Source organism: Pipra filicauda, unplaced genomic scaffold (genome assembly GCF_003945595.2).
Source record: "Pipra filicauda isolate LSUMZ 115617 unplaced genomic scaffold, ASM394559v2 scaffold696_size210578_pilon, whole genome shotgun sequence".
Lineage (NCBI taxonomy): Eukaryota > Metazoa > Chordata > Aves > Passeriformes > Pipridae > Pipra > Pipra filicauda.
In genome coordinates this window covers 16,892-38,797 of record NW_024104860.1, presented here as the reverse complement: position 1 = coordinate 38,797, position 21,906 = coordinate 16,892, and the positions used below count along the sequence as shown (strand labels likewise).

Below are 21,906 nucleotides of genomic sequence, written 5' to 3'. Positions count from 1 at the left end.
CTTGGGAGGGACCCCCAGCCCGTGTGCCCCACACTGAGCTGGCAGAGAGAGAGCCAAGGGACAGGGCCACGGGCAGGGCCCCGGGTGAGGGACAGGCAGGGCCATTGCAGGGCCACGGTGAGGGCACAGCCTGTGGCAGCAGAGCTGCCCAGGGCCGGGGGCAGCCGGGGGTGTTGGTACCAGCCAGTGCTGGGGCCGAGCAGAGCACGAGGCCTCTTGCAGAGCCCTGGAGCAGCCTCCCACTTGCCAGCCCTGCCCTGGTGGGGTGACACTGTCCCCTCCCTACAGGACACTCCCCCAGAACTCTTTGGGGGGCTTTTTTGTGTCTATTCCTGGTTGCTGATTCCTGCTGGGGACCTGAGGGAGCCTCTGCAATCCCATGCATGGGGCACAATCTCCTCTGCAGAGCTTGACTCACTGCAGACTTTGCAGGGAAATCTGTGCTGGCAGCCCCAGTATGTCACAACCCCCTACACTCCCCCCAGGATATTTGGGACGAGTTCCCCCTTCCCAGGCACCTGCAGGATGAGGGGGGAGGCGCTTGTTTTCCTACTGTTGTTGCTCCACCCCTGTCCCTGCCCTTCCTGCCGCTGTCCGGTGAGCGGAGCGACCACGATGGGAAAGGGGTGAGAGAAGCGACCCAGGAGCCTGAAGCGGGGGAGTGGAGAAGGGGAAGCCTGGACAGAGGGAACCTCTGGGATCCCCGGGACAACAGAGTGGAGAACCTGGAGAGGGGGAATGTCTGGGAACGTGGCACCCTGAAGGCGTGGAAGCAATTTTTTTCTAACAGAGTAATCAGGCCTTGGATTACTGTCCCCCAACACTCCCAGCATCTCTAAGTGGGACCCCCAGCATCCCAGACAGGAGAGACCCTCTGAACCCCAGAGGGGAGAGACCAGAGAGGGGGAACTCCTGGGAGAATTTTTTTGGGCTGAATCTTCATATTTTGGAGTATTTTTAGCTGAATTTCAACTTTTTGCAGTTTGAGGGACTAAGGGTCTTCTTGCTATTTCTGAAAGTTTTTTGCCTGAATGTCAGTGGTTTGGTTTTTCTGAGCTGGATCTTGGTGTTTTGGAAGTTTTTATGGACACAGGATGCCCGGTGAGTTCCAGAGATGGACTTGGGCAGGAGGAACCAACCCCCAAGCCAACGCGCTCAGCCCTTGTTTTCCCCCCATCAGGATTTGTCCTTCCCAAAGCTTGGTCGGATGGAGGAGGAGGCTGCGAGGAAGAGGAAGATGCCTTGGTCCCCCCAGGCAGGTGAGGAGGAAGTCAGTGTCCCTTTGGGCGGGTGTTGTGCTGGCTCTGTCAGCCGAGCATGGCCCCGGCTGCAGGACAACCCCGCTGGCGCCGCCGTCCTGCCGGGGCCGGAGTTGGGGGGATGTCCTTGGCCTTCCCTGTGGGCCGGAGGCAAATCCCCTGCCTGTCCTTCTTGCTTCCTGCCCCAGGCCCCGAGGTGAGGACGGAGAGCCCGGAGGACAAATCCCCCCGTGAGACCCTGGTGGGAGAGGCCGTTTTGAAGGGCTCCCCGGCGCAGGAAGGCAGCGGGGAGGAAAAGGGCCGGAGATCCCCCCGCAGGAGGGGCTCCAAAGCCATCCCAGGGTGCTCTGAGGAGGAAAGAGCCAGCCTGTGCCGGGAAGGCGACCGGAGCTTGAGGGGGAGCTCTGAGCTGGTGGTCCCTGAGCAGCCTCCCAGCAGAGAGAAACCCTTCAGGTGCTTGGAATGTGGGAAGAGCTTCAGGCAGAGCAGCCACCTCCTCATCCACCAGCACATCCACACTGGGGAACGGCCCTACACGTGTGGGGAATGTGGGCAGAGCTTCAATGACAACTCCAACCTGATCCGACACCACCGCATCCACACTGGTGAGAGGCCCCACATGTGTGGGGAATGCGGGAAGAGCTTCAGGGACAACTCCACTCTGATGCTGCACCAGCGCATCCACACTGGTGAACGACCCTACCCGTGTAAGGAATGTGGGAAGAGCTTCAATGACAGCTCCCACCTGATCCGACACAAGCGCATCCACGCCAGGGAACGGCCCTACACCTGTGGGGAATGTGGGAAGACGTTTCGGACCAGCTCAGATCTCCTCAGGCATGAGCGGACACACACGGATGAGAGGCCCTTCTGCTGCACCGACTGCGGGAAGGGCTTCAACCAGCACTCCCACCTTGTCGTGCACCGACGCATCCACACCGGTGAGAGGCCGTACATGTGTGGGGAGTGTGGGAAGAGCTTCACCCAGAGCTCTAAGTTGACCAGACACCAACAGACCCACCGGTAAGGGAAGCCCTACCAGTGCCCCGACTGTGGGAGAAGCTTCAGCTGCTGGTTCCACCCCAAATGAAGCCCATGATGGTGAGGCAACCCCTGGAGTCCAGTGACTGTCAGTCCATCCCTTTTGACCAGAATGGGCCAGTCCCCTTTCACAGGGGCAGGTTATTCCAACAGAACCCTTCTTGGAGGGGTGTGTGGAGATTCCTACCTTGGCTGGGGACCCCCCAAGGTCAGTCCTGGAGGTTGAGAGCTGAGATCTCCCCCCAAGCGTTGGTCTGGAGGAGTTCCATCCATCTCTAATTAAGAATTATTGCTTTTGTGCTACCTTGAGTAGAATTGCTTCAACAACTGTCCTCTCTTATCCTGTACTCCTGGTAGTTTTAGTGTTTCTGTTGTGCAGTAAATAATTCTGATGAAGATCTTCTGTCTCATCATTTCTATCCCTAAGTAATTCCTTTCTATCAATAGATCTGATTTGCCATCATTAAACCTGGGGGACAGAAGTGGTTCAGTCACATCTCTGTAATTCCTTTAAAATGAAAGTTTTGGCATAACCCAAGGCTGAGATTGGATCCAGGAGCCCCCAGCACCCCACAGGAAGTTGGGAGCTCAGGGGGGCCACTCCCCTTTACCAGCCGCCTTGAGCCCAGAGACCCCCATGGGACCATTGGACCCACCAGAGCACCCCCCCTTTTCCACCCTTCTCCCTGTTCCTCCCACTTTCCCATTGTCCCCTCAATCTCCAATTTTCCCCCCAAACAGTTTAGGGGTCCCAACCCCCACTTTTTGCCCCCTCTCCTGTGATTGCTGAAGGAGAAAATGAGGCTGCACACACAGAGTTCCATTTCAGGACTTGTCCTCCCGTCTTTCCGGCGTCCCCCTTTCATTGGGGTTCCTTTGGAAACAGCGCCTGGGCTTTGTCTTTTAGTCCACTGGAATTCCCAACATGGCCCAAAAGCAGTGCCCTGATCCCACACATTCCCCTCCCCTCATGTGCTGGCTGTGTTCAGCCACCAGAGAGAAACACAGGCTGCCATGCAGAGCGTTCCAAGTGGTTTCCACTTTGGCAAACAGCACTCTCTGGATGGAAAACACCAGTCAAGGCCAAAGCACTCCTTTTGGATTCTGATTAACTGAATGCAGCTGCTGCTGCCTTAACTTGTTCCCACAGAAATTATCAGGGTTCCTTTGCTTCCAGGAGGCCCCACATGTCCCAATGGCCCCTTGATTCCATGAGCTTCCACAGTCTCCAAAGGTTCCTTTAGTTCCATGAGGCCCTGCAGTTCCAAAATGCCCTTTGGATTCTCGGAGATTTCCCACTGTCCCAGGGTCCCTTGTGCTTCAGAAGGAGCTGCAGTGGGACAGTGGCCCCTTGGTTCCGTGAGCTCTGCAGTGTTCCAGGAATCCTTGGGTTCCAGGAGAGCCTGCAGTTTCACAAGGAGCACTTGAATGCAGGTGGTTCTGCAGGGTCCCAATGGCCCCTGGATTCTGGGAGGTTCAGAAATATCTCAGGGCTCCCTTGGTTCCAGGAGGTTCGGGAGTGTCCCAGAATTCCTTTGATTTCATGTGGTCCTGCATTATCCCAGAATATGATTGATATCATATCTCCTCTTAGGGGAACATCACATCACAGGAGGGATGTGATGTCACAAGGTAGGTGTGCTGTCATAGGGGAGATGTGATGTCATATGATGGCTGTGATGTCATAGGGGACGTGATGTCACAGGAAGGATGTGATGTCACGGGCAGGTGTGATGTGTCCGGAAGGGTGTGATGTCATATGATGGATGTGACGTCATAAGAGAGATGTGATGCCATATGATGGATGTGACGTCATAAGAATGATGTGATGTCTTATGGTTGTGACGTCATATGGGCAGGTGTGATGTCACAGGAAGAGGGTGATGTCACACGCAAACTGTGATGTCACAAGAAGAATGTGATGTAACAGGGAGGATGTGTTGTCACATAGGGACTGTGATGTCATGGGGACGATGTGATGTCACAGGGCAGGCCATGATGTCAAAGGGAGGATATGATATCTCAGGAGAGGTGTGATGTCATATGATGGATGTGACATCATAGGGAAGCCTTGATGACACAGGGATGATATGATGTCACAGGGCAGGACGTGACATCACAGGGATGATATGATATCACAGGAGAGATGTGATGTCACAAGAAAGATGTGATGTCATAGGGGAGCTGTGATGTCATGTGGAGGAGTGATGTTATATAATGATTGTGAAGTCATAGGGGAGGATGTAATGTCACTGGAAGGATGTGATGTCACAGGGGAGGACACGATGTCACAGGGAGGATGTGATGTCACAGGGATTATATGAGACCACATGAGAGATGTGACGTCATATGATGGAATGTGACATCATAAAGGAGTTTTGATGGCATGCGGAGGACATGAAGTCACAGGGATGATAGGAGATCGTAGGAGAGGTGTGATGTCATATTATGGATGTGATGTCATAGAGAGTCCTTGATGTCGCAAAAAGAATGTGATGTCACAAGGGAGATGTGATGTCACAAGAAGGATGTGATGTCACAGGGAGGATGCGATGTCACAGGCGAGCATGGGATGTCACAGGGAGGTGTGATGTCACAGGGATGATATAAGATACAGGAAGGATGTGATGTCACAGAAGAGCTGTGATGTCACAGGGACAATGTGATGTCACAGGGGAGGATGTGACGTCACAGGGATGATATGGTGTCACAGGAGAGATGTGATGTCATATGATGGATGTGACATCATAGAGGAACCTTGATATCACAACAAGGATGCGATGTCCTGGGGAGGATGTGATGTCACAGGGCAGATGTGATGTCACAGGGGAGGACATGATGTCATAGGGGGGATATGGTGTCATGGGGAGGATGTGATGTCATAAGGTAGGTGTGATGTCACAGGAAGGATGTGACATTACTGGGAGCATGCGATGTCATAGAGGAGTGACACATTGCCCCCCACCTTGCTCCAGCTTAAGCCCTGGAATTTGTTTCCCTTGGATTCAAGTTCAGGCTGTTTCATTTCCATGGATGTCTAGAGATGAGTTAAGGGGAGCTCAGACCTTTTGGTGAGGAAGGAGTTGTTGACTCTGGAGCATTTGAACTCAGCCTTTGTTCCTGGTTTCTTCCCACTCTTTCAGAGCAGTTCATTTCCCAGGGTGAAAGCTCTGATTCCCCAGCACAGTCAGGTTCTCCTGAGCTCAGGATCTTTCACTGGTCTCATTTTTCTCCACTATTAATTCTGTGACAAATTCTTGCTTCCTAGGTCAGTGAAATGTTAGAAGAGAGAGAATCTCACCTGGATCTTGGACAGAACACTTCTAGACTTCTTTATTATGTTGAATTCTTCCCTAATAGTTCTGGATGACAGGACACCCATGTGGAAAGTCCCTTTTCTGGTTTTCAGGACTTAAAAGAGATGCTTTTCTGATGTGGGTATTTATTGGAGTGTTATTTATTCAACTGGGAGGGTTGAATTGAGTGTTCCTTGCACCTTTAAAAAGTGCAACCCCTTTAATCTGTTGTTTTAAAAACCATGCATTAGATGTCAGAGGACATAAAGACAGCATGTAGAGATAACCCTGATGGAAGTGATGGTTCCAGTCATCCCGTGTATGGATCAAAGATTTCCAAGGCTTTGTTCCAAGGCTGGGCACACATGGACTGGGAGAACTTTGCCTGCCGGAGCCGCTCTCCCTGCACCGCCAGGAAGAGCAGGGACCGCATCGCCCCGGCCGCAGCGGCGCAGAGGCTGCTCGGGAGGTGACAGTGTGCTCGAGGGAGCTGCCCACTCGCTGTCCTCACTGCCTGCACAGCGCAGGGCTGGGGGGAATTGAGCCAGGCAGGAAAAGGGAATGGCGGCCATCGCACGGGGCTGAAATGATCCGGGAAGCAGCAAACAGCCTGGCTGGGGGAGCACAGTTTGGGAAGGGGGCGCAGGGAAAACCCACTGTGATGTTCCGGGGTAAATAACAGAAAATAAACAGAGGAGGGTCCCCTTTCAGATATGGTTTATAGATCAGTGCACTGTGTATAGTGTAAGATAGCTTCAGAAATGTAAGAATGCAGTTTCTACAGCTTTTACTACAGTGGCACATTTTTTATAAAATATATAAAGAGACGATAAGTTGGGTGTTAGGTTGGGCTTTTTTGGTGGTGTTTTGTTTGTTTTTTTGTGGATGCTTTGTCCCCTCCCCATCTCCCCAAAGGAGCTTTCTTGAATGTACCTTCTTACAGCTGATTTGAAGGATTAGTTTAGATAAGCCTCTTAGAGTAGATGCATTTCAGTGAAATTGGGGCACATGTCTTTTTGGCTCTGGTGCAAGATTCAAACTAATTTTTTTCTTCCTCTTTGGCTCAATTAAAAGCCATCTTAAAACACTCTCAGTATATTGTGTGAGTGCAGGGCTTGAGATTGAATGTATGGGATTGAATGGACACAGAGAAAGAACTAACATTCAGAAACATATCTGCTTCAATTAATAAACCCAGAGTTTGACACATTAATAATATCCATAGTAATTGTGATTTGACTATATATTGTGACCTGCATATGCACATGTGAGCATAAGGACATAGGAAATAGGTGTTGTAGTTTCTGCAGTTCTTGTGTTATGGGTGAGGGAAGAGAGGATTCGAGCTAAAAATTGTCTGAACATTTTGAGAGTGCAGAGACATCTGTCTGACCATCACTAGGTATGCTTTGATTTTCAGGCAGAGCATGTTAAAGAATGCAATAACTTAAAGCCAGCTGGAGTCTTGAATTTTTGCTCTTTCAGCAATAAAATGGCACTAATAATTACTAATAATTAACGAGCTAACAGATGCAATAAATCTATCTACTCATTTTGACATATGTGTCAGTTTAATAATTTTAAATGAATCAGTTCATTTATAACAAGAAATCTCCCTCAACCTCTGATTAAAATGTAACATTGACTAAAGGATTATAGAGGGGACTTAATTTTACTGACTGTTTTAACAGTTGTCACAGGTGTTGGAAGAACGAAAGGCAATTGAAACACTCCAAATAGAGTGGGGGGAGAGCGGGAGTAGTTTAATAAATTTAAACATGGTCTCTGAATGCCAAACATAGAAAATTGAGCAGATTTGTAACTCCAGAAAGATGCTGCACACTATGTATTTTTGCCTTTTGTGGCTCACTGTGTTTCATTCATTTGAACACTGAGCAGTTTCCCTACTTTCTCCATTTAAAAATGTGCAACAGCGTTTAAATGTGGAACAGATTCAGCTGTTCATGTGCCTGGAGTTTCATCTCAGAATGCAGCTGATAGAATACTCAGCTGACAGGAAATAAAGGTTGTGTAGAATGGCTGTAACATTTCAGAAGTGGACACAGGTGTCCCATCCTGTGAATGCTGCAGTGCAGTGATGGTTGGTGCACATATTTTGTGTTTTTCTAACGGTTCTCATGTTGTGATGTGGGAATGGTGTGTGGAGTTCCCCTGCGAGTCTGTCTGGGTTATGTCTGTGCAGGGATGAACAGGAGTGTGTGTGTAGATTCCCATGCCTGTGTGTTTGTGTGTGTGCAGGGGGATTCTGTGCTGAACTTCAAAGAGTTTGTGTCAGTCTCACTCTTTAAAATATTTTGGCACAGCTTCTGATTGTTGAAGAATTTTTTAGAAGTGTCTTTCATTTGTAAAGGGAGGAAAGGGGTGGACTGAAGGACCTCTTTTAGTGCTGGGTGCTCATTTTAATGTGTTTATGGTTGTGCTCCTTTATTGACCCAGCCTGGTGCGTTTCAGCAGTAATTAACCCGTGTTATTAGCAAAGCCCTTGTGGGTATCCGTGAATTCTCTGGAATGGCTGATCATTTTTTCCATACTTTTTCCCCCTATTTTTTCCTAAGGCACGCTGTCCTTTTCTAATAGTCCTTAAACTTTAACATTTCCCACAAATTTCATTTTAGACTGAGGCAGGTAGAAGGGCATCATCCCCACAGTTCCATAATAAAGAATAACTATTGTCTTAACAAACTGTTTTCAAAGATACTGATGGGAAGCAAAACAACTGGCAGAATCTGTAAGGAACAATTTATTTAATTATTATTGTTCAAAACATGTGGTTAATGATAAGAAAAGAGACAAGAATTTCCTTAGCTTTTTGTGTGTGTGTGTGTGTGTGTGTGTAGCTGCATTAGCTGTTGTGAATATTTTGAAGTTCCTATTTTAATCAGATTCCAACTTAGTTAATAGCACCTTGGGCTTTTAAAACTATTGAGGCAGCAGAAAAATACTTGTGCTTGCACTGCTGAGAAAAGATAAGAGCCACCTCATCAGCCAACGCTACTTTTGCAATTAGTTTCAAACCCATGGTGCTATTCCTCAAATAGAGAAGGTAACTTGTCTATGATCATATTTATCAATACTTGAAGCCTACTTTGCTTAGAGTAGCTAAAAAGTAGATGTCTGTTCTCACAGCTATGTCAGTCCAAATGTTATGCTGCTATTTCTGTATGTTATAGAAAAAATATGGTATAAAAATATAGATTATTCATGAATAAGTGACGTGTATTCCTTAGGCAGTTTGGGCAGTGCACTCTATTGTTGTGTGTACACACACAGACATGTACACAGTAAGTATATATATGCAGAGCTGTGTAACTTCCCTCTGTGCAGTTGCTTGTCAAAATCCAGCTGCTTTTATGTGGTTTTATTTTGTTTGGTTTTTTTTTTTTTTTATTTTAATCCATGAGAAGCGAGCTGGCCAGCAATGTAAAGTGTTTGCACCTGATTTATACCAGATTCTCCATGTATTCTAGAAGTTTTTGTATTGTACTCACAGTTTTGCTTTTAAAAGATGCTGTATTTTTTGTTTAAGATTTTCTCATTCTAAGTAAATGAAAATAATAATATTTATTCATATTCCTGTAAGTTTTGGCTGTCAAATGGAGAACTGTTTTTTTCAGCTACATGTGTTCTTGGCTGTATTTACACCTAAAGAATATAATTATTTTATGGGGGGACGTCTCCTACACATGGTTTTTAATATGCATCACGATGTCCTCAGGCAAAAATACAAAATACACATTCATTTTTAATGGTCCTTAGTCCTTTCCAAAAGTCTTATAGTTGTGGGGATTTTGGTTTTTTATTTTGTTTTTTTGTTTTTGATGGTTTGTTTGCCGAGAAGTAAAAATCCTGTGAAACATGAAAGAAAAATATGAAACTGAATTGTATCCTGCTATTTTAGATAGTATTCCTTAATTCTATTTTAAATGACTTGGTATTGCCTTTTCAGTAGCACTTTGGAGTGTAATGTGTTTGGGCAGCACTTACCTAGCCAAAGAAAACAAATCAATATTAGCCCTGCTGAGGAGTGTCAGAAGTGTCCCAGATGTGTCCATTCAGCTTTGCTCCATCACACACTCTTTCCTTAAACAACTGGTCGAGCTGTCACAAAATGTCCTGTTGGCTCCAGTGAGATTCTAATGGGTGTGATCAGAGATTGAGGGCTTTGGCAAGTGAGAATGAGAAGATGATGTGGAGTTGCTGTCTCTTGTTTTGAATGTCCTCAGAAATAAAACCCCAGACAAACAAACAAACAAAAAAGAAATAAGAATTAAAAAAAAAGATAAAAATAATTAAAAAATTATAAGCCAGTTGTGTGTGTGTGCTCCCCCCACCAAGCCAGCTAGACATGAAACAGTTTAAAGTCCTGTAGATGTAGAGATGAAAAAGTCATATCTAAAATGTAGTGCCAGCTTGTTCCTAAGCATTTCCAAAATTCCTTCCCAGCAGGTGCCAGGATGGGTGGGCAGGAGGTGACTTGCTTTATTCAAACAATTCTTGTACCTGTGATTGCTGCTCTTTCACCCCTCTCCCCCTATTTCTGGGTTGGTTTCTAGAGCTGTTTTTGAAAGAAACACTTTTTTCAATCTCACACGTGAATATTTTCAAAGAAATACAAGACACGAAAATCTCGTAAAACCAATATTTAACAAAATGGTGAAATCACACTCCTTTATGTACTCTGAGCACTCTGCTACTGGCAGTTTGTGTAGTTCTCCATATACTGGAAATGTAACAAAGGATCAAGCAATTTTCTGTGTATTTACTTTTAATTTTTTTTTCTGTCATCAAATTGGCTTTAGGATTTGGTCCTGTCTTTGTGGAGGATGAATGCCACTGTCCTTTTATGTTTAAGTTGATATTTTATTGCTTAGGGGGACTGTCAGTGGGAGGGGGTGGTGGGAAGGAGCCTCCACTCAGGGGCTGGAGCTTCAGCTTCTAAAGAAGGCTGTACTTAATCAAAGAGCTGCAACTCAGGATTTCTCCTGGAGTTCCAGAACTTTTCATTTAGCCAGCTGAGAGTGCCCAGGGCACAGCCAGGTTAATGTTTAACTCTTCCAACACTGCCCTCATCCCAGGATATCCTGTCATCCTGAGAAGAAGGAAGGGAGATGCTGTGCCTATTCCCTGTGGCTGGGCAGGAAGCAAAACCTTCAAAGCCGTGGCCCTTCTGAAGGAGTTGATCTTGTGTTATTCCTCAGTAGTCAGCACTGAAAATTCTGTATCCGAGACACTGAATGAAAAGGAGAGTTGCTGAGAGGCTTGTTTGGGGGAGAGTGGTTTTTTGGTTTGTTTTTGTGGGGGTCTTTTAGTGCCAAATGAAGGTTGGACCATGAAAATCAGTCTTGTTACAGACAAAAACTGTAAAGGCATTTAAATGCTTTCAGTCACTGTGACCATTTCCTTCTTTCACTTTCTCACCCCTTGCAAATCAGAGACAGTTCCTAGAGGACAGGAGAATAAAATAAACAAAACAAGAAATTATTTTTCTTCTCCTGAGGCCTGTGTCAGGTCTGTTTTGAATGCATTTGAACCCTACTGCTTCCATGCTCTTTTTCAAGTAGCACCAGATAAATACCTATGAACTACTGAGATGAGAGTGATCATTCTTCCTTCACAAAATGTTTCTCTTTTCTTTTCCTATCCTGTGTCCCTTTTGTGTTCCGTGCTATGGAGTGACTATATTTTTGTTCTAAGCTAATTCACTGCTGCTGTTTTGGGTACAACTAATGTCAAGCAGCAAACCTGTAACATGCCAGAAACAGGCTACAGTGGGTTGAAGACACAGCTTATGTTTGATGGTGTGTAAATACAGAGAGTTAGTTGGGTTTATCTGATAGCCTGGCAGAAGGAGGGAGGAGCAGGACAAACTGTTTTCAGTAACTGTGCTGTTCAGACACCTGATAAGATGGAGAGTGCTTTGGAACTACTGATGTGCTTTGAATAAGAAAAGAATAATCAGGTCCATTGGCACTGGCTTATCAGGAAGGCAGTAAAATGCCAGCACTTTTACATGAGCAAAAGGAAATGTTTTAGGCACTTTGGGCCATTTTTCCATTGACATTAAATAGCAGGGTGCTTTTGAGTGTGCTGTAAGGAGTGGAAGGATTTATTACCTTGACAGAATTACAGGTGAATTTGTTCAGAGAGGAGTCCTCAGCAACAATAACAGCTCTTTGGATAAGTGGCCACATCTATTCATGCTTTTTTTGGTAGAGATTCAGGAATTCTCTCCTTTCTTTCTCCCTGAAGTGCAGTGGCTCACTTACAATGTGCAGTTTTTCAGAGTGTCACACACTTGTGCATTTTGTAATATCCTGGCAGCATGTTTGATATTGGGCGTGTAACAGGCTGTTCATAAAATAATGCTGGATCACTGACTGGTGTGTCCTCTGCCTTCAGTCCCTGGGTATTTTCATGTTCCAAAAAGAATATATCTCAGCCTGTGCTGGGAAGGGAAGGTGTGATTCACCATTAACTTACCCCAGCAGGCAGGAAACATGCTCAGATGCACTATTATCTTCTCAAAGTTGACTGATTTTTATTTCTGTACCTGTTCAAAATTTATTTCTAGGTTCTTTCACATGCTTACAATTAATTTGGGGATATTCAAATTCAATGAATGATAGTGCAAGAACATATTTGATTTTGGATGATAATTGATTCCTGTCAATGAGATCCCTGTGACACTCTGAAATCAATGATATGTGATTCAACCAAGGCACCACTGTTCTGTACATTAGGTAGCAGTGGGGAATTTAGGAACTAAATGTTCACAAGGTATAAATGGAGAAAATGTTTAGATTTCAATAGCCCTTTGTTTGGCATTTATTCACCCAAATATGTTTCTCAGGAAAGTTAGTTTTCCAAAGGGCAGGCTTTCAGTAAAAGAAAGGTCATTGATTTAAGGTTTATTAAATTTTAGCTAAAAACAACAGGCTCCATTTGGGTGTAAAATAATTTAAGTATTTCCTGCAGGCAACCTTCATGCTTTAGAGCTGTTGCTCAAAAGTTTCATTCTTCTATGAAGATGTCAATTGTAAATATAAAAATGCCTCACTGAAAATGTAATGGTTCAAAGATTCTAACTGAAATAAAAATTCCTGCCTGGGGAAAGCACTATAATCAAAATAAAGTGCTCTTAACTTTATTTTTCCTGTGGAGGCCGCACTTGAAAAGAGTGCTTCAAGGCAGCAGGGTTGGTAGGGAATGTGAATTTTTATTTATTTATTTATTTACTCTCCCCCACAGATGATGATAGTCCAGCTTTGGAATCAGCAACAGACTTCAGCCACTAATACAAGGCAATATGTGAGCTGCTGCCACTTCCAAAATGCAGTATCCTGGCATTTCAGTCAACTTTATAATCTGGCCAAAACCCACCTGGCAATATTAAAATCTAGCTTCTGAAGCACTTTTATTTCTGAAAGCTTTTTATGTCTTTTTATATCTCTTTAGCATATATTCAATTTCTTGGGAGCAGTGGCCAGGATGTTCACTTGATGGATGACTGGGGTGGGGAGTCTCCCCTCACCCCCCACTTTTTTTTTTCTCCCCTTTAATTTTAAAAAGAGGTGTGATAATTGTGCATTAGGTAAGGCTGGAACATGAATCCTGCAGATGCAGCTGTTTGACAACCTTAATGTGGGGGGTTTGTACCATTGTTAGGTAAGTTAGCAGAGGTTTTCCAAGCTAAGAAGGACAGCCTGCTGCCAAGCTCTGGCATCTGTCTTAAGAAACCTTTTTCTTCAAGGATGCCCTGAGGGAAATGATAACTGGATCCTTTTCTGAAGGCACAAATGGCCTGTTTTCTCTTGCATAGCATTCACAATGGGACTCCTTGGTCCAGCCTGCCTGCTCAGGTTTTTGTGGTGCTGGGTCAGGGTTTTCATGTGGTTTTTCTCCTGGGATAGAGTTGTGTACAGTGAATACTGATTATTCATCCCATGTCTGGTTCACTGCCTACATCTTGAATTTGACCCAGAGTCTGTGTAAATGAGGAATGCATTGAAACAAAGTCAAGGATCCTTTAGTGACTTGTTTCTCTGAGTTCAATCTTCTGAGACCTCTGATGAGTCTGGCAGGGCAGTGCCTGTGTGCAGAGGGGCAGGGAAAGAGAGTCCCAGCACAGCAGCAGTGCCAGGGAGCAGCAGCATTTGGCCTGTTGAGAGCTGCTCTTTTTCTCCTGCCCCCCTCCCCTTCTGGGCCTGGGCTGAGGCCTCAGTGCTCTGGGCCTTGGTCCCTGGGCTGGGCTGGGTCAGTCCTGTGGCCATGGCCCTGCTGGCATGAGCTGGGCTCCACTGCACTCTTTCCACCACACAAGGGGCTCCATTTGCTCCGGGCACAGCCTGAAGCCTCAGCTCTTCTTCTCCAGGGCTCTCAAGAAGAAGGCCAAGGACCAGGCTCTCCAGAGGGTCCTTGCCTTGCTGGTTTCTCCCTGGAGTCCGTGTGCTGCCCTCAGGGTGCCACTGTGGGGGCTGAGGGGCTGAGGCTGCTCCAGCTGGTGCTGGTGGTGGCCAGTGCCCCTGGAGATGGCAAATGGGGCCTGAGGAGCCCGGGGCCGATTCTCTGCTGCTGTGCTGGGGAGCGGGGCTGGCCCTGGGGCTGCAGGAGCTGCCTGAGCTGATGATGTGCTGAGCATTGCAGCCCCAGAGGGCCTGTCCCTGAGCTCCATGGCCTCCATGTCCTGCTGCAGGGCCAGCCCTGAGTGTGCGGCTCTGCTGGGCTGGGGCAGGGGCAGGGAGATGGGGGGACCAGGGAGGGGCTGGACTGGGCAGTGCCAGGGAGGGGAAAACCCCAGTGTTGAGCTGAAGGGTGTGAGTGGGCAGGGTGGGGGCTCTGCAGGGCTGGGGCACCTCTGGAGTCAGCATTTCCTTTGGCAGCACAACTTATCTCAGACAAGATAGTTTTGCCGAGTTGGCTTTTCCCCCTCTTTCCCAAGGTTTTCTCTTTTGTTTTCTCATCCCCTGAGGGGAAAAGGGGAAAGGGAAGCACATGTTGATCCCTGGTTTTATCTGTATACAAAAGGGAGTTGGGGCGGGGGAAACAAAGCGATTTCTCTCTCTATTCTCTCCCTTTTATCCCACTCCCGCCTCCCTCGCCACACCCCGGGCGACTGTTTCACCGCCGCCCCTCCTCGCCCGTCCCGCGGGGCAGCTCTTTGAGCTCCGGGGCGGCGGAGACTCCCCCGGCGCGGCCCTTTGGTTTTCCTTGGTTTATTCTCCGGAGCTGATTCCGTTCCGAGCTCGCCCCCCCTCTCTGGAGGATTCGGGGGCGGCGGCCCCGGGAAAAGCTGCGCTTGGGTGTGTGAGCTGGGGGGGTCTGCGGGGGGAGCGGGGTCTGGGGATCCCCTCGGGGGCTGCGGGGAGCGCGGCTGGGGGTGGAAAGGCTGGAGGGCTCGGGAGGGCTTAGCAGAGGAGTTCAGGGGTTCCCGAGGAGATTTTGAGGGGTCCCTGAGGGGGTTCGGTGTCCTGAGGGGACTCGGGGGGGGGAGGTTGAAGGTCCCTGAAGGGGTTTGGGAGTCCCTGAGGGAGTTTTAGTTTCTGAGGATATTGGGGGGGTCCGAGGTGGGCTTGGGGGATCTCTGAGGGGGTTTGGGGGTCCTGGATGGGTTTTGCGGGGACGTTTGCAGCAGTTTTTGTGGTCTCTAGCTGGTTGCAGATGGCTTTGAGGCTCCCTTAGAGGGACTGGGGGGATCCCTGAATGGGCTTGGGGGGTCCCAGGTGTGTTTTGCGGGTCACTGAGAGGCTTTAGAAAGTCCGGGGGGAGGGGGATGAGGTCTCTTAGGGGAGCTGTGAGGTCCCTGAGGAGGTTTCGATGGGTCCTGGGGTGGATTCATGAGAGGATTTCAGGAGTTTTGAGGGGATTTTTTGGAGTCCCCTAAAGCCCAGCAGTGGGTTCGGGGGGTCCCTCAGCCCCCAGGGGAGGGGTCCTAGGGATGCTCCCCAAAATCGGTGGGTGTAGATATACTACATCCGGGTAAGGGGATCCCAGTGCCCCCAGTATATCCCAATAACCTCCCAGTGATCCTCAGTATAGCCCAGTAACCCCCCAGTGACCACCCAGTGTATCCCAGTGAGCACCCAGGAACTCCCAGTATGGCTCAGTAACCTCCCAGTGTCCCCCCCGTGTGTCCTGGTATCCCCCAGTAACTTCCCAGTTCTCTGCCAGTGACCCCCAGTGTGCCCCAGTTCCCCCCCAGTCCCTCCCAGTGCCCCCTGGTTCCTCCCCGTGTATCCCAGTATCCCCCAGGAATCACCCAGTGCCCCCCAAAGCCCCCCAGTTATCCCCAACATGTCCCCAGATGCCCTTGGCCTTTCTGTGAGCATGGTTGGGAGCAATGTTTTTGGTGTCAGAGGGTCCAGGGGGGGCTCCTGGGGTGAGATGGAAGGTTGGGGACATCAGGGTTGGGGTTTGGGGACAGTGGGGTGGGGTATGGGGACAGTGGAATTGGGGGAATTATGGCCATGGAGAGGCCCTGGGGACATTGGAGACACCAGGGGGGTCTCAGGGTGTTAAGGGGGGAATTAGGGACACCAAGAAGGTCTTGGGAACCCCAGGAGGGTCTCAGGACTCACCTGCTCTTGGTGCTGCTCCTCCTCTTTCCCCCTAGACATCATTAACCACCCCAAATGTCTCCCAACCCCCTTTTCCTTTTAATCCCCTCCCCCTACAGATCCCTTTGACCTCCCAAGCCCCCTTTTAACTCCCCTAAATGCACCCAAAGCACCCCAAAACCCCCCAAATTCCTATCCAACTCCCCCCTCCCAAATCCCCCTAAATCTCTTCCAGCCCCCCCCTCAAATCCCTTCCAACCCCCCCACAGAGGGATCACCCGGCACCCTGGGACAGGAACACAGTGGACTGTACTGGAGGCACTGGGCTGTACTGGGAGGGCACTGGGGGGGCTCAGGTGTCCCAGGACAACGTGGCCCAGCTCCAGGAGAGATCTGGAGAGCAGTGAGAAGGTTCTGGTCTGTCCTGGTCTGTACTGGTCTGTGCCTCCAATCCCCAAAGCCCCTCCCCATCTCCCCCAGGACCCTCCCGCACCCCAAAGCCCCCCAGGCCCCTGACTTGGTCCTGCTGCCCCTTGAGCATCTGCAGCTGCTGCAGAACCAGGCATTTCATCAGCAAATGTGCAGGTGACCCCAAGCTGGGGGTGTGTTGATGTGCTGGAAGGCAGGAGGGCTCTGGAGCACAAGTGGTGTGAGGAGAGGCTGAGGGAGCTGGGGGTGTTGAGGCTGGAGAAGAGGAGGCTCAGGGGAGACCTCCTGACTGTCTGCAAGTCCCTGCCAGGAGGTTGGAGCCAGGTGGGGGTGGGGCTGTTGTGCCAGGAAGCAGCAGTAGGACAAGAGGGCTGGGTCTTGAGCTGTGCCAGGGGAGGTTTAGGTTGGATATTAGGAAGCAATTTTTTGCTGGGAGAGTAATCAGGCCTTGGAATGGTCTGGGCAGGGAGGGGGTGGAGTCATCATCCCTGGAGGTGTTGAAGGTGAGAGTGGATGTGGCCTCAGTGCCATGGTCTGGGAAGCACGGCGGGTTGGATCCAGGGTTGGACTTGATGATCTTGGAGGTCTTTTCCAACGTGACTGATTCTGTGATTCTGTGATTGCCATTCCTGTGGCAGCACATGCTTGAGGCTCTATCCCCAGGGTGATGGAGATGTCTGTCCATATCTATCTCCAAGGTTAGTCTGTAAATGTGTGGTGTTAGAAAAGCAGGCTGAGTTCTGGGCTGGTTGTAGAAGGAGAAAGAAGCCCAGAGGCCAGTGCAAGCAGGCAGCCCTCAGCTTGCACCTGATGTCCCCTCCCTGCAGGTTCCTGTCCTTGAGCCCAGGCCCTGAGGTGAGGCTGAGAAGTGGCGCGGAGGTGAGCCCAGAGCTGTCCCTGAGGTGAGGCTGAGAATAAGTGCAAGGCAGAGGTGCTGCTGAGGAAGGAGAGCCCTGTGGTGGGGAGGAAGACAAAGCTGTGAGTGCCCATCCCCGAGCAGGTGCTGTGTCCATCCCCTGTGTGCCAGGTGAGCTGGGGCTTTGCTGCAGAGCTGCGGGCGCAGATTTGAGCGTCTCCAAGTGCTGAGATGGTGGGCACCCAGGAACACAAACTGTGCCTGGCCACGGAGCCTGCAAGGAGGAGCAGAGACAGCAGTGGCAGTGTGGGGGGCCAGGTTGTCCCTGTGCCTTCCCCTGCAGGCCCTGGCTGTCCCTGCTGGGCCCCTGTCCATCCCCATCAGGTCCCTGCCCGTCCCCCCGGGCTGAGCTCCCCCCAGGAAGTGCCGTGGAGCTGAAGCTGCTGCCATCCCCCCCCTGCAGCCGCTGCCCCAGCCAAGGGAGCAGCAAAGGCAGGGCCAGGAGCAGAGGCAGCAGCAGGGGAGCCCTGGGGGGGCCGGGAAGGTCTTGTGTGGGTCAGGAAAGAGGCGCTGGGCACGAGGCCGGGGCTGTGCTGAGCAGGCCCAGCCCTCACATCCCCCCAGCCAACGCCGGCTGCCCGGGGGGCTTGGGAGGGACCCCCAGCCCGTGTGCCCCACACTGAGCTGGCAGAGAGAGAGCCAAGGGACAGGGCCACGGGCAGGGCCACGGGTGAGGCCTATGGGACACTCCACCCGAAATCTTTCGGGGAGTCCTTTTGTGTCTGTTCTTGGTTGTTGATTTCTGCTGGGGACCTGAGGGCCCCTCTGCAATCCCATCCATGGGGCACAATTTCCTCTCCAGAGCTTGACTCACTGCAGACTTTGCAGGGAAATCTGTGCTGGCAGCCTGAGTATGTCCTGACCCCCTGTGCTCCCCCCGGATCTTTGGGACAAGTTCCCTCTTCCTGGGCATCCACAGGATGAGGGGGGAGGCACTTGTTTTCCTGCTGCTCCTGTTCCTGCTCCCCCCTTCCTGCTGCTGTCGGATCAGCGGAGCAGCCACAATGAGAAATGGGTGAGAGAAGTGACCCAGGTCACTTCCACCACTGAAACGGTGGAAGCAGAGAAAGGAAAGCCTGGATAGTGGGGGCCTCTGGGATCCCCAGGACAACAGAGTGGAGAACCTGGAGAGGGGGAATATCTGGGAACGCGGTTCCCTGAAGGCGAGAATCAGAGGAGAAGGGACCCTTGGGACCCCCAACACTCCCAGCATCCCAGACAGGGGAGACCCTCCGAACCCCAGAGGGGAGACATGAAAGAGGAGGAACTTCTGGGAGAAATTTCTTGGGATAATCTTCATATTTTGGAGTATTTTTAGCTGAATTTCAACTTTTTGCAGTTTGGGGAATTAAGGGTCTTCTTGCTATTTCTGAGGGGTTTTTGCGTGAATCTGGGTGTTTTGGGTTTTTCTTGGTCTGAATCTTGGTGTTTGGGAGGTTTTTATGGTCACAGGATGCCCGGTGAGTTCTAGAGATGGACTTGGGCAGGAGGAACCCCCAAGCCAACGCGCTCAGCCCTTGTTTTCCCCCCATCAGGATTTGTCCTTCCCAAAGCTTGGGCGGATGGAGGAGGAGGCTGCGAGGAAGAGGAAGATGCCTTGGTCCCCCCAGGCAGGTGAGGAGGAAGTCAGTGTCCCTTTGGGCGGGTGTTGTGCTGGCTCTGTCAGCCGAGCATGGCCCCGGCGGCAGGACAACCCCGCTGGCGCCGCCGTCCTGCCGGGGCCGGAGTTGGGGGGATGTCCTTGGCCTTCCCTGTGGGCCGGAGGCAAATCCCCTGCCTGTCCTTCTTGCTTCCTGCCCCAGGCCCCGAGGTGAGGACGGAGAGCCCGGAGGACAAATCCCCCCGTGAGACCCTGGTGGGAGAGGCCGTTTTGAAGGGCTCCCCGGCGCAGGAAGGCAGCGGGGAGGAAAAGGGCCGGAGATCCCCCCCCAGGAGGGGCTCCAAAGCCATCCCAGGGTGCTCTGAGGAGGAAAGAGCCAGCCTGTGCTGGGAAGGCGGCCGGAGCTTGAGGTGTAGCTCCGAACTGGTGGTCCCTGAGCAATCTCCCAGCAGGGAGAAGCCCTTCAGGTGCTTGGAATGTGGGAAGAGCTTCAGGAGGAGCACCCACCTCCTCACCCACCAGCTCATCCACACTGGGGAACGACCCTACACGTGTGGGGAATGTGGGAAGAGCTTCAGGAGCAGCTCCAGCCTGATCCAACACCTGCACATCCACACTGGGGAAAGTCCCTACCTCTGTGAGGAATGTGGGAAGAGCTTCAGGCAGAGCTCCAACCTCCTCACCCACCTGCACATCCACACTGGGGAAAGTCCCTACCTCTGTGAGGAATGTGGGAAGAGCTTCAGGCAGAGCTCCCACCTCCTCACCCACCAGCGCATCCACACTGGGGAACGGCCCTACATGTGTAGGGAATGTGGGAAGAGGTTTCAGAGCAGCTCCAATCTCCTGAAGCACCAGCAGACGCACACGGATGAGAGGCCCTTCCGCTGCACCAACTGTGGGAAGGGCTTCAACCAGAACTCCACCCTCATCACCCACCAGCGCATCCACAGCGGGGAGAGGCCCTACAAGTGTGGGGAGTGTGGGAGGAGCTTCACCCAGAGATCGCATTTGACCAGACACCAACAGACGCACTGATGATGGAAGCCCTGTGAGTGCCCCAACTGCGGGAAGAGCTTCGGCCGTAGGACTGACGTTTTTGAGTATCTGCACTCCAACATCAGTTTATTCTTTTGAATATGTGTAAGTTTAACCTCATTTTAGTCTGAAAGCCAAATTCACCACTACCCCATTCCCTGATAACCGTGGGCTGATTCTGACAAGTGAGGCACAAATTACCCACTGCCCAGCAAAAACCAGTGGGACCAGCCAGTGGTCTCTGCCCTGGCAGCCCAGTTTCCCCAGTCTCATCTCAAAATGACCAGTTACACTGAAGCAAAGAGCACTGGAACCAGTGCAACAAGCCCCAGTCTGACTTTCACACCTGCCCACGTGTCCTGTTTCTGCTGCTCTACAGACTTCCTTGTTTAAAATACAATGGAAAAATAAACAGTTTTTGGGGTTGTTTTGGTTTTGGGCTTGTTTTTGTTTTCCCCCCACTGTTCTCATTAACCTCATTTCAAATCTATTTCAGTGTTTGAAGATGAATTAAAATTTTGAATGATTTTTAATGTTAATGCCTTGACCAAAGTATCAAAACATGAAAAATAAAAAAAAAAAAACACACAAAGCTGTCCATTATTGTCACAATCAAACACTCAGAAGTACTAACATAAGCACAGTGAAAACCCCATAAATAAGACCATTAAAATAATTTTAATATTTATATATTATTATATTTTTACTAAGCTTAACATAAGGAAATTTACTTCCTGACATCAGCTTTCCCCATCTCTCAAAAAGGTAATTTAGTTACATCTTAGTCACCCTTGAAAGGCTCTTTCCAGTTGGGTTGGCCTCTGCCTTAGACACTCATGAGATCTGCCAAATCCAGTTTTAAGGGCAAATTTCCCCACCAGGTTCAACTGCATTGCTTTTCCCAAAAACTTTGCAAGTAACCCCACAACTTTCATCTTAAACTCTTCTCTCAACCTTGTAAAATAATTAGCAGTAAACAGACCTGGTAATGTGTTATAATTAAGAATTTCTTGTTCTCAGAGTTATTCATACACCAAAAAGATGCCACAGGAACGGCCAAAATATTAATAGCAACTTCTACACTTTGGAAATCTCCATTTGGTTTAAAAGATTTCACAGTGGTTGTTTCCTTAGGAATTCAGGCACATTTTACTAACAAGTTTCAATAAAGTTACAAAAACATCTTCCTCCACTAAGACACAGGCAGTCATCCCAACCTGAGGTAGGCACTGAAAAGCCCAATTTTTTTCTTAGCTGTCACGAGTCTTTCATTCCTTCTGCCACATCAATTAGGCATCAGCCCATTTTTCAAGCTGCTGTTCTCTACCAGCTCCTGGTTTGGTTTCCAAGCCCAGTATTTTGGCCACGATAAAATCAGGGACCTGGGCAGTCCTGTCAGAATGACAAAGAGCACTGACCCTCCCTGCCAAGGGAGACAAACCATTCCCAACCTCGACCAAAGGGTCAAGGCAACGATTCTGAAACAAAATTTACAAAGTTTTTCTCTTCAGTTTTTTGCTGCAATTCTCTGTTGCTCTATTAAAAGAGCACAGCAGTGAAAGACAAGGCCTGATGGCCAAACCCAGGGCTTCAGCCACTTGAGGTCTATTGAAACCTTTCTGTGAGGAAAAGCTGAGAGAACTGGGATTGTTGAGGTTGGAGAAGGGAAGGCTTTGGGGTGACCTAATTGTGGCCTTCCAGTCCCCTCAGTAAAGTCGTGGACAACACCCAGCTGGGTGTGAGTGTGGATGTG

General features: G+C 49.6%; 1 protein-coding gene and 1 long non-coding RNA gene across 2 annotated transcripts; both read left to right on the top strand.

The window, feature by feature from the left end:
• Window positions 1-1,668: 1,668 nt before the first annotated feature.
• Window positions 1,669-20,229, top strand: LOC113997038 (zinc finger protein 665-like; the record flags this gene model as incomplete). The annotated part of the gene is made up of 2 exons (XM_039388883.1): window positions 1,669-2,282; window positions 19,565-20,229. Coding segments are annotated over 2 exons (1,203 nt in total), but the record flags the coding sequence as incomplete, so codon positions are not given.
• LOC120324773 lies at window positions 5,034-5,736 on the top strand. Its single transcript, XR_005566324.1, has 2 exons — window positions 5,034-5,371; window positions 5,569-5,736. It is a non-coding gene; the product is annotated as an uncharacterized LOC120324773 (long non-coding RNA).
• Window positions 20,230-21,906: the final 1,677 nt, after the last annotated feature.